This window comes from Mustela nivalis (genome assembly GCF_964662115.1).
Source record: "Mustela nivalis genome assembly, chromosome: 3".
Classification (NCBI taxonomy): Eukaryota; Metazoa; Chordata; class Mammalia; order Carnivora; family Mustelidae; genus Mustela; species Mustela nivalis.
In genome coordinates this window covers 58,169,339-58,182,319 of record NC_139022.1, presented here as the reverse complement: position 1 = coordinate 58,182,319, position 12,981 = coordinate 58,169,339, and the positions used below count along the sequence as shown (strand labels likewise).

Below are 12,981 nucleotides of genomic sequence, written 5' to 3'. Positions count from 1 at the left end.
TTCCTAATAATACAAACTCAGATTTTACAGATACTCCTATCTGAGAAGAATTCCTGTCTCTTTGCATTCCATATTTTCTTTATGCTATTCAGTGTCAACTCTATACATATTTGATAAATTTGGAGAAAGTATACTTCTTGTTCATATCAGACAGTGAGAATTTATTTTTCTAGTCAATGGCCATGGCTATTAGGAAATGTAGTGACAATCGCTTCTCGGCCTTTTGGCTAAGATCAAGTGTAGGAAATGTAGTGACAAATTTAATTTTCAACTATGACACTTAAACAATATGTGCGTTAGTAACATATTAAGCTTTATAGTTTATGCATTTCTTTACTATATTTTCCAACTAACACTTAGAAAAACATTTTTAAATAATAGGCCTATATTATCATCATCACTGGACAGTGGAAAAATGATGTTTAGGTATTTATCCAATATTATGCTTCTATTAACTACCAGGAACCCAGCTCTTTGACTCTCAGTATCTAGGGCATTTCACCATACTGCTCTTCATATTTTTGTATTTTCTTTTTAGTTGTAAGGGTTTAAATGACCTTTACTTATATATGACTCCTCTTACATATTACTTTTGAAATTCAGTATATAATAATACATGCACACAAATCACATTTTTCTTAAGCCCTACATTAATTTGTTCACTCTGTAAATAAATAGCATAGACCTCAACATATCAATTTTGGTGCTAGATCCTGAAGACACAGGTTAAATAAACATACTGGGACTTCCAGCTTGCCTAGAGCTTAGTGTCCACATATACAGAGATGTCCAATACATCTCCAAACTTAATACATGTAAAAATCACATGAGCACTGTGATCATTCCAATTTTAGTATATGTGCTGCCGAAGCGAGCACCTGAGCACTGTGATCAAATGCACATTCTGACTCAACAGGTCTGGTACAAGTTCTAAGATTCTGTATTTTTAACAAGCTTCCAGGTGATACCAACACTGGCAGTTCAGAATTACAATTTGAGTAGCCAGATTTACTTATATAAACATATATACAAACATAGGTAGGTAGATAATTTTAATTGATCTCTCATTGCTAGTTTTGTATTTTTAGAAAAAAATATATGAACCAAAAAGGAAATTAGGAGGGAGCTGGTCAACCATGGCAGGAACTAAGGATGATGACCAAGAAAGGAGAAACCAAGCAAACAGAAGATGGTGATGTAGGCTAGAGGGAAGATGGGGACAGGATAGCACAGAGAAAAAGGAGGTACAAAGAAAAGAATTAATGAACAAAATTAAATTTGGAATTCCAACTAGCCCAAACAGAAAATGTGTTTTATAGTTCTTAGTTAACCATTTCTTTATCACTTAAGTCATACTTGTGATTCCTAGTACCTCTCTTTAAGCACAGTGAGGAGCCCCAGATGATGGTTAAAAAATAACAGTTACCAGTTGCAACTGTTAATGAATTCTTCCTCAGAAGATTCCACATAATGTCAAAGGTAGTACAGAGGCGGACCAAGTTTACTTTTATCAGAGTGGACATAGCCTCTCTTCTATGAAAAACAAGTAAAGATGGGTTGCCTGACATTTCCTACAATCACCAGATAACCCAGAAAAAGGAAAAAGGAAAGTACGCACAATCATTTCCCCACACCAAAGTGGAGTTGAGAAGATTGCGGAAGATAGAATGAGGGTTTGTTCTCCATCATCTCTCATTATCAATATTAAGAAATACCTGAATATTTTTGTCATTAAAAAAATCACTATTGCTAAACTTATAAAATTCTTGAGCATAGACCGCACAAATATTAGAATGTATTATAACATAAATTCACATGGGAGTAAATTATCTGAAAAAAATTGAAAAATAACTTCAGGAGAATTTAAAAGCACTTTAAATATTGTTTTCCAAAGTCCAAAACAATTTTCACGGCTTGGTGTTAAGATATACACTGTTATAATAATTTTACAACTATACAAAGTTTAAAAAAAGATTTAAAGGATACTTTTAAACAAATTGTTTTTGTTTAAAAGTAGCTTTCTAAACCTATTTTCCTTTGTCTATGATGATATGGAAATGATATATATTGTCTTCTAAACTCTAAATTCTTGAAATTCTACAGCATACTTTTAGGTATGTCCATGTGGAATAAACAGGACAGATATTTTGTAGAGCAATTCTATCACTTGTGGACTCTGTGAGTAGGAGAATTGTGGATGAAGTTTAGATGAAGAGATGTAGTTTATACAATAATCTCAGTTTCTAAATTAGTGAAGTAAAGCACAGAAAGAAGTCCAACTTCAATGAATAACATTACTGTGAACTCTGCTTGGACTTGAACTCTATACTGGGTAAGGCTTTTCCTATGTAGCACTGATTTTCTCTCTCCAACAGTGAGCATATGTCAAGCCTCCCAAATACAAAATATATACATTCATATCAATAGGATAATTTCTCTAATGCTTACCAATTTTTAATGTAGTGATGAAGAGTCTAGTGATATTCTTCTTGTTCATGGGATATTAAAAAGAGCGACTGGAATGAAATCTGGCTCAGAGAAAGTGCTATTCAAACTATTCCACAGATTGTGTGTCAAGTGTAAAAGTAGGCCCAGATATCCTACAGTGCAACTATAGAAGAAGTCACAGGCTCTTTAGAGTGACTGGAATATTGTTCTGTATCTTGTAAGGTGATTGAGTCTATATATGGCTTAGCTAATTCTGTAAGGTATGTAATGTAGCTGTTCAGTATGTTCTGGTTAGCGTATGTCAGGCTGTCAAGACAGTTCATGGCACTATACTAATATCTTGTAATGCCCTGCAGTATCTTCTTAGAATGTACTGTGTGTGACATCCGAAGATTTGTTACCTATCTAGAGTTCTTCTGGAATATTTCAAAGACTTCATGTAAAATTCTGAGTTTGAACAGTCTCATTCAGTACAGGAAGCATACCTCATACTCTCTTTCAAATATTTTCTATCATTCTGCATAATTTGAAGTACCAATGCTGGCCAATGAAATATTTTAGATTTTACCATGTGTCTTTAGAGACTTCTCATTTCAGTGATTATTCAGAGACAGGCCTCCTGCAAGAAGGAATGTAAAGTGAAGATAATCATTCTGTAATTGAATTCCACTCATGACTGGCCCATGGTTGGCACTCATAAAGTTGTGGGTTTTTTTTTTTTTTCTTTTAAGATTTTATTTATTTATCTGACAGAGGGAGACACAGCAAGAGAGGGAACACAAGCAGGGGCAGTGGGAGAGGGAGAAGCAGGCTTCCCGCCGAGCAGGGAGCCCGATGGCAGGGCTCAATCACAGCACTCCGTGATCAGTACCTGAGCCAAAGGCAGATGCCTAATGACTGAGCTACCCAGGCGCCCCTGGCACCCATCAAGTTTTGTTGCATGAATGAACTAATGTAGTAAGTTACTAGTCCTTTTGAGAAAATAATTTAATGTAATGACAGTAAGAATAATACCAAACAGATGTATTTCAATGGGTAGAACTGTAGTTAATGTGGCACTTGGATGGGAGAAAAATTTGAGAGAATCATTTGTGAAGGCCTCTCAATGTCCTGGTTCTAGAAATACCAGTACAAAGGAATGTTTCACAATTTTAAAATCACATATATTTTTCCTTCTTTGGTCTATACACAAAATTAAAATAATGTTAGAAGTGTAACAGTAGCCAACTGAGTATTTGGAATGTCTTCTTTTTATTAATTAATAAAATAAAGCTATCATTAGGCCTAAAATTGTACTTCTCTTTTCTTAAAAATGCCCTAGATACAGATTTTATTTGAAGAGAAGAAGAGCTTATCCCAGACAGGAAAAGAGAATATTGGAGATAAAATTATACATCCCACAGAACATTCTTTCTGTATAGATCCCAGCCTGTGCCAACTCCACGGATACAGAAGCACATAAAAGAAAGTCATAGTCTCCTCTAGTTTCAGGTGGCAGATTCAGAGAATTCAAAATGCCTATATCCAGAGAAGTAGGTCTAATGAATAATATTAAAATAATATTTCCCTTCCTGCCATTTGTGACAACATGGATTGAGATTGAGGATACTCTGCTGAGTGAAGTCAGAGAAACACATTGTATATGGCTTAATGTGGACTCTGTTACTTAAGAACATTTCAATGTTATTAAAAAAAATAATATATATATATATAATGCATACACACACATATATAATGCACACACACACACATATATATTTAAAATGCAAACACACACATAGATTTTACAAATAAATTCAGTATTTTATCAGTTATTAGAGAATCTAAACTAGGCTTTAACTTAATTTTCTATCTTTCTCTTACTTAAAATATCATATTGACCAGAGCTTTTATTTTGTGTAATGTCCCACTGAAGCCAACATTTAATTTAATTGATTAAATCATGATACAAACTGCCACTAAAGGAGTCTATTTTTTAGGAGAGAAAAATGCATGGTGTGTGTGTGTGTGTGTGTGTGTGTGTGTGTGTATGTGTTTGTATTTATGAATAGCTACCATTATATGTGCAAACACACAAATAGGCACTTTTCATGGAATAATTTTAAAATACTTATGTGGGGTATTAAAAATAGCATTCACCAAAATCATATTCACAGGACAATATGCCATGTATATATGCCATGCCCTCTTCCCACAGTACTACAACTGCTTGGAAGAATAGGTAACTGTTGACATATAATAATGCACTGTACATCATTATACAAAAAAACCCAGCATTTTAGTTCTATAAAGTCTATTTATATTATATTTTATTTATATAAAGTCCTTTTGAAAAAACTAAAGATGAGGCTTAAAGTTTAATGTGAAATGAAGATTTTCTCTACAAGTAATGCTTTGGTTTATTAAGTTAGAGGTCAGGTTGAATGTAATACCTAGATGAACCTGATCCTTGAGGGGTCACTAGACTAATCAGTGCAGTCCAGGCATGATGTACCTCTCTTAACAAACTTACTAATAGGAGAAGTGGAAAACAAATAAACAACCTGAGAACACAAGCTATACATGCAATCAAATTACCAAAAGTATCTATAGATATGCAGATACAGACACAGTACATTTCTAAGAAGGTGAGAAACTTGAAAGATTCTAAAGATTGTTACTAAAATTTGTAACAACTTCAACCAGGTTGATATGGGTGGGAGACTATTGCAAGGATTGAGGCTCTGATGGAGTTTTACAGGAAAAATCCTTCACGGTGTTCTAGGGTAAAAGAGATGTGTATAATAATGAATGGTCAAACATATGTGGGGAAGGAAAAGGTATTTAGCACATAGATGATGAGACAAAACTTCGTGAGAAAGACAAGAGCTTCAGAAAGGACTGAAGTTGGTATAATGATATGTCATTGAGGACTATTGTGTCTAGGAGACTCAAATGAATGAACTCCCTAAATAGTTATGATACAACCAAGATTGTTTTCCGGCAGAGATTTTATTTCTAATCATGAGCGGACTCTTGCTATGTTTTCCTCATAAAATCAGAAACCTTATCCTAACCTAAAATCAGAAACATTTCCCTAATACATACTTTAATCTAAAATATTCCAACTTCTATTTTTGGAAGCTAGTAAGATGCAGGAGGAAAAGAAAATAAAAATAATTATCGTGATAATTTTCATGTTTTTCATTAAGATGGTTCTCCTCATTTTTTTTTTAAGATTTTATTTTTTTTATTTATTTATTTGACAGAGAGAAATCACAAGTAGATGGAGAGGCAGGCAGAGAGAGAGAGGGAAGCAGGCTCTCCGCTGAGCAGAGAGCCCGATGCGGGACTCGATCCCAGGACTCTGAGATCATGACCTGAGCCGAAGGCAGCGGCCCAACCCACTGAGCCACCCAGGCGCCCCCGGTTCTCCTCATTTTTGAAGGGATTGGTCATTATTTTGTTCTTGTTAAATAAATTTTAAAAATAATTATAGCTTAGAAAAGTATAAATAACTTCTTGAAGTTCTATTCCTAAAAACAGTCCACCATTTGCTCAATACCAATTTGTTCAAATACCATTTGCTCAAATACCAGTAAGTGACTTGTAACAGATAGATAACAAAGTTCTGGAGATATAATGTATAACATAGTGATTATAGTGAATAATACTGTAATATGTATTTCAAAGATGCTAAAATATTAGGTCTTAATTGTTCTTATTATAAGAAAGAAGTGGTAATTATGTGAACTGACAGAAGTATTAAGACTACAATCTTAATTTCAGAATCAGAAATGGGGCTAAACCCAGTAAGTTATATATAGATACCAAGGTTTAAGCTATATAGAGCCCAGGGTTAAAGCTTAGAGGGATATAAGAACAAGGAGTCAGTCACATGCAGATCCAGTATTAAACTTCAAAATTCTTTCCTTTACATTGGAATTAATTTCTATTTCTGTAAAATCTTTACTTCATTTTTCCTGACCTCTGATTTTGTCTCTTCAGAAATTTTAGAAGCCTTTTTTTAAAAAAATTTTATATTTTTTAATTTGTCAGAGAGACAGAGAGCACAAGCAGGGGCGAATAGCAGGTAGAGGGAGAAGCAGATTCCCCGCTGAGCAGAGAGCCTGTGGGACTCCATCCTATGACCCTGGGATCATGACCTGAGTTGAAAGCAGCCATTTAACCCATTGAACCACCCAAGCATCCTAGCCTTCCTTAGTTTTTCTTCACAACGATCTTCACACAGTCTTCAATGTTTGGAGCTCATTACCTCCATTTCCAGTGTCATTCCCTAATTAAATATTTCCCTCCTTTTTAGAGACAATTTTGTTTGTACATCTACATGTTGACAGAGACCCTCTCCCCCAACCACAACTCAGTCCAATCAATTTAAGAGTTCAGGTTTATAGGGGCACCTGGGTGGCTCAGTGGGTTAAGCCACTGCCTTCGGCTCAGGTCATGATCTCAGGGTCTTGGGATCGAGTCCCGCATCGGGCTCTCTGCTCAGCAGGGAGTCTGCTTCCCTTCCTCTCTCTCTGCCTGCCTCTCCATCTACTTGTGATTTCTCTCTGTCAAATAAATAAATAAAATCTTTAAAAAAAAAAAGAGTTCAGGTTTATAAAGGCTCAGCTGGATCTACAATCAATCTTTGATTCTGCTTCCAACTGAGAAAAGGTAAAACAATAAAGTAAAATGTTCATAGCTATATTCATTGTTATTCACCTGGTAGTGTTCTATTATAATAATTTTTCATGGCTATTATAGTTTTATGGAAAAAATTGCCTATTTATGGTTAATACTTATATAATTAATTACATTTATTTTAAAGACTATATTTCAAAATAGTTCATTCAAGATTTGTACTTTCATAGGCTGACTTCCAGCATAACCTCAAGACTCCAGACCATTAACAGAGCAAATTGGTATACCTTCCTGTCTATCTTCAGATTGAAACATTTCATATTCAACATACATACTTCATTCATTCAGCAAATTTTCCCGAAGAACTAAAACAAGTCAAAACATATGTCTCGATTGCATGAACTGGCAATGGAAAGCTAATATCTATGTTGTCATCACAATCCCATTTCTATTGCTTTGTTTCTTTCAGTTCATCTAAAGTTAACCAAACACATGACTCATCAAACATCTGCTGACCATCAATGAAAAACAGGTATATTTAGTTATGTGAGAAAAAGCAAAAACCAAAATATACTATCATACACAAATACCACATATAAAGAATAATGCAGGCAATTTGGTGCAAGATACCAAATGTAAACTTGTTTATATACTTTTTAAAAACTTTATAAACTTGTCATATTCTTAGAATCTAATAAATGTCATTAAAAGGGTTAAATTACTTATATCTATTACATCATTACACAGAAATGTTCAAATATAATTTATTGTATGTAAAAAGGATTAAAAATATCAATTAAGTGGATTGAATGAATTAATCCATTCACCAATATAAAAATTAACTATTAATTAACTAATAAATAACCATTAACTATATTAGTGAATGAATTAATATTAAATTAATTACATAAAGAAAAGCTATTAATAAAAGTCATTTTCCTGTGTATTAAGTCTAATATAATTATCATTTGGCAAAAAAAAAAGCTATTATGAATCTTACTGCTATAATAAGATGCAATAATTTCATTTCTTTTCAGTGATACAGTAATTTTAATTTTATATCCCAGGGTAAACGTAAATTTGGATACTACACAGAAAAACTTATCATAAATAAGTATTTGAACTTTCAATAATCCTTAACATTAATATTAGAATTATACTAGAATTATATGTTTCTGTCAGTTTTCTATACCTCAGTAAAACATCTTGGAAGAAACTACAATCTTAGGAACAGAAAAATGCTCACCTTATTACAAAGTTGTGACTGTCAATCTCCTTTCCACATTCACTATCTAGCAGAATGCCAGAATTTCCAACAACTGCACAGGTCTTAAATCTGCGATTTTTCATTGGTGAGACTTCAGGTAGGAGGCTGTGAAGATCCTGAGAAATATTTAATGTCCTGCGCCTGTCTAGCACATAGTGTATGACATCACCAGGTTTAAAACTGCTCTTGACCACTGAGACATCTCTTTCCGCATCTAGGAAACGAAGAATGTTCTTCCTATATTGAAATACAAGCAAAGTTTTCCATTAATGACAACATATCCACGAGATGGTACTATCATGTACAAAATAAGATATGAGAAAATGTAAACTGAACATTACTAATCTTAAATTGTAAGGTGGTACCTAAACCAACCAATTAAATAGATTCTACTGATACTGAATTTGTTCTTAAAAAATCACTTGCATAGAGTTTCTCAACGATTGGTAAATAAATATAGTATATAGTATATACATCTATTTATAGAGTGAAAAAAGATACAGAAAATATATTTGGGTATAGCCACTGTGGAAAACAGTATGGAAATTCCTCAAAAAATTAAAAAAAGAACTATCTTACAACCCAACAATCACATGACCAAGTATTTACCCAAAGGATACAAAAATACTGATTCATAGGGTCGCATACACCCCAAAGTTTATAGCAGCATTGTTAGAAATAGTGAAATTATGGAAAGAGCCCAAATGTCCATCAGCTGATGAATGGATAAAGAATGGATAAAGAGATGTGATATATACACTCAACCATCAAAAAGAATGAAATCTTGCTATTTGCAGCAACGTGGGTGGAGCTAGAGTATATTATGCTAAGCAAAATCCATCAGAGAAAGACAAATAGCATACGATTTCACTCCTATGTGGAATTTAAGAAACAAAACAGATGAACATATGGGAAGAGAAAAAAAGAAAAAGAGAGAGACTCTTAACTATAAAGAACAAACTGAGGGTTTCTGGAAGGAAGGTGGGCAGGAGATGGGCTAAATGGGTGATGGGTATTAAGGACGGCACTGATTGTGATGAGCACTGGGTATTATCTAAGTGATGAATCACTAAATTATACTCCTGAAACCAGGATTATACTATAAATTAACTAACAAAAATTTAAATAAAAACTTGAAGAAAAAAAATAAGAAAAATTAGTTTATTAAATAAAATGAAAATACCATGATTTGGCTTTGCATAACTAGATATTCTGCTAGCTTTAATTAATTCTCTATAATAATTTTGTTTTGTTTAATATTGTCTAGTTAAGGTAAACAGAAATAACTCAAAGTGGTTTGGAATCATATCTCACTTAATTCTATTAAAAGGATTAAATTTCCTAATACGTTTATACACATTAATCCAAATCATGTGTATATTACAATTATTTGAAGAAGAGTTAAAACTATATGATCTGAAAGTTTCCTTTGAAGCTCAAGAATCCAGAGGAAAAAAAATGGATAGACAGAACACCACACTATGCCTGGCAGAGATAGCTAATTGTTCCTTAGTGTTCTTCCTTCCAGTCTTCCTTTTAGTATTTGTATCTTCTAAGTTTTACTGAGGCACATGAATCTTCAACTAGAAAATTTCCATTTACATACCCAAGTGCATCTGGGTTTGGTCATGTGAGTTTTCTTACATGGGATATGAGTAGATCATGTGCATGGCTATACAAGAGAGAAATAAACTTCCAACTTGTTTGAACTATAGTATTTTAAAATATCACTCTCTTTTGTTACGGAAGCTTAGCCTATCCCACACATGATAAAAAGAAACCAGTAACAGATGTGAGATGTTGAATAAACAAGTAGGTAAATGCTAAGTTAGATGGTGGAAAATGAAAATAAAGATATAGCTAGTTAGAAAGCTAGCGACCTTGGCATTATATAGCAAAGCACTTGATAAAATGGTTGTCTGAAGTAATTTGGAAGTCAAATCCTGTATCTAATAAGCCTGTTGCTCTTGGAGACATGGTTAAAAAGTGTTTGTATGCTGTTTCATGTTAGTTGCCCCTTCTAGCAAGGCACTAAAAAAGCAAAGTCAGGAATGAAACAGCCAAGTTGCAGGCTCAGAAGGTAGGAATGTCTCTGGCAATAAATGGCCTGTATGTAAACTGTGTGTAGACTGTGTGAAAGTGTGGAAACTGAGACCTCCAAAATGTTTTTAATATCCCAGTTAGCAAGAAATAAAACTATAGATCAGAGTCATTCCAGGAGCAAGAGTCATTGCCTTCCCACCGAAGTTTATAGATTCAAGTAAGTTGGGCGGAAAATGAAGGGAGAAAAGGGTTAGGCTAGAACAGGGAGAGTCAGAGACTGAAGAACTATTTAGGTGAAATCTTTGGGTGCAGTTACTTATCCCAGGAATGAAGTATAAAGAAATGGCCCAGGAGCCTACTAAGTTTTTGAGGGAATTATATAGCCAAAGAAGCTATGAGCCTGCCTACAAAAGTCCGAGACCACCTCATTCTCCAGTGACCAAACACATACCAGTTAGAAGCAATCTGGGAAAACCCTCTCCAGACTGGAGATTGGATATTATTTACAGAAGTGCTCTTATTGTAAGCTTGTATTTCCAGAGTGCTAAAAACAATACCATTAATAAAACATTTAAGATACGACAGACATCGTTTCCTTTAGTGCTGTTACTATTTAAGCTCTATCCATTCATAAATTTTAGTACTGAGACAACATGACCTACTCACATTATTCCACCAAAAGGGCAATTCTCCCAGTCCCAGGTACAAGCCAGAAACATGGCTAGCAAGAAGAGATGGAAAATAAGTCAAATATTTCTTTTTTGTTTATTTTGGTTTGCTTTAAATAGGTCCCGGTTTAATTTGTAGTTTTATTAGAAAACCAGTTGGCTGAAAACTTTGGCCAGGTTTGATACATAAGAGATACATCCATTAACTCTCATAAGGGATACATAAGGGATATATCCATTAACTCTTTGGAAAAGAAAATATTTTTTTGAAATTTTTTCTTCAATCAGAATATCAGGTTCGTTAAGTAGAATTTATACAGGAAAGCTTGTGTAAATGCCTACAGATGAAATTTAAAAATTAATAGTAATACTATCAGGCACCATAACGGTTCATCTTAACAAAGTACAGATTACATATGAAAACAATTGCCAGGGAAATCAACAACTTTCAGGTGTATGAACAGCAGAAAACTGACAAGTCTTGCCTTATGGTAAGCACATTTAGTTCTTCACAAAAGTTAAGCAGCACCAGGAACAGCAATCCATAGAAACTTCTGTATCTACTTATTAACTACCATTTGTTTGGGGGAAAAAAGTTAGCAATGCCTGACACCTGTATTTCAAAAAATAATCTCATTTCCTGTGGAAATGACAAGGCTGGCTCTGAAATAAAAATCGCACGGATGTGGTCAAATCACCAAACTAGCTGGTATTATCATTTTCCTTTGAACATAGTTTAAAGTGTGCGTTTTAGATACTTGAAGTTGTAACTTGTAAGCAGTGAAATGTTTACAAGTGTGAAGCGAATAGACCAGAGATTCAGATTTGGAAGAAGACTCTTTAACTTGGAAATCCAAAAGGGAAAATCCCTTTATTCACAAAACAAGTTAACACTTCTATGCTTGTCAACTGATGGTACAAGGGACTTTCCAATAATAGCATCTTTGCTGTCTTAAAGAAATTTAGCAGCAAAATATTTTAAACACAGGTCTTCGACATTCCTGAGTATAAGAGAACATCTTTAATGTGTTCACTCTTAGAGAAAATTGATACTAAAATGTAAAATGTGGACAACAAGAGTTCAGCGAAATTTCAGGGACACCTGGGGGGCTCAGTTCGCTAAGTGTCTGCCTTGGGCTCATGTCAAGATACCAAGGTCAGGGATTGAGCCCTGTGTAGGGTTCCCTACTCAATGGGGGAGCCTGCTTCTCCCTCTCCCTCTGTTCCTCCCTGGGATCATTCTCTCTCAAAAAAATAAATAAAATCTTTAAAAAGAAAAAAAGTTGAGCAAAATTTCTAAAGATACCACATTGCCTAACTCTTGAGATAAATGACATAATTATTAAATGCAGATAATACTATGTGTTCTTCCAATATTGTTTTTATAGGCTCAATGATTGTTTATTCTGTTAGAGCAGTATTTGCATTTTTAAACTGAAAGAAGGGTAAAAGGAAACCTTGAATGTTTCCAGTATGTTCTTTTTCTTATACTGAACTAAATTTCAGTTTCCATGTTAGGGTTTACATCTATGCATGGAATATTATTTGAGCTAAGATTCCTGGTATAAGATTCAAGAAAAACTGAAAATAATTACAATGAGTGAGCAATATTGTGGCTTCAATGCTTAATATTTTTTTGGAAACAGTAAAGAAAGGTTAGGGTCTTTTTTTTTTTTTCCCCTCCCTAGCAAGCTGTAGTGATTTTTTATTTTATTTTTTAAAGAATTTTAGTTATTGGGGCACCTGGGTGGCTCAGTGGGTTAAAGCCTCTGCCTTCGGCTCGGGTCATGATCACAGGGTCCTGGGATCTAGCCCTGCATCGGGCTCCCTGCTTATTAGCTTATTAGCTTCCCCCTCTCTCTCTCTGCCTACTTGTGATGTCTGTCAAATAAATAAATAAATAATCTTTAAAAAAAAGAATTTTAGTTA

At 34.1% G+C, this 12,981-nt stretch overlaps 1 protein-coding gene and 1 long non-coding RNA gene across 3 annotated transcripts in view; both read right to left on the bottom strand.

The window, feature by feature from the left end:
• Window positions 1-12,981, bottom strand: part of ST8SIA4 (ST8 alpha-N-acetyl-neuraminide alpha-2,8-sialyltransferase 4) — a 100,374-nt gene that overhangs the window by 74,184 nt on the left and 13,209 nt on the right. For both annotated transcript variants that reach the window (XM_082723837.1, XM_082723838.1), the window contains exon 3: window positions 8,321-8,578. In XM_082723837.1, the coding sequence (XP_082579963.1) occupies window positions 8,321-8,578 (258 nt within the window). The remainder of the gene's footprint in view (window positions 1-8,320; window positions 8,579-12,981) is intronic.
• LOC309861182 lies at window positions 3,158-6,848 on the bottom strand. The gene is made up of 2 exons (XR_014309807.1): window positions 6,009-6,848; window positions 3,158-4,959 (listed from the first exon to the last, which is right to left on the bottom strand). It is a non-coding gene; the product is annotated as an uncharacterized lncRNA (long non-coding RNA).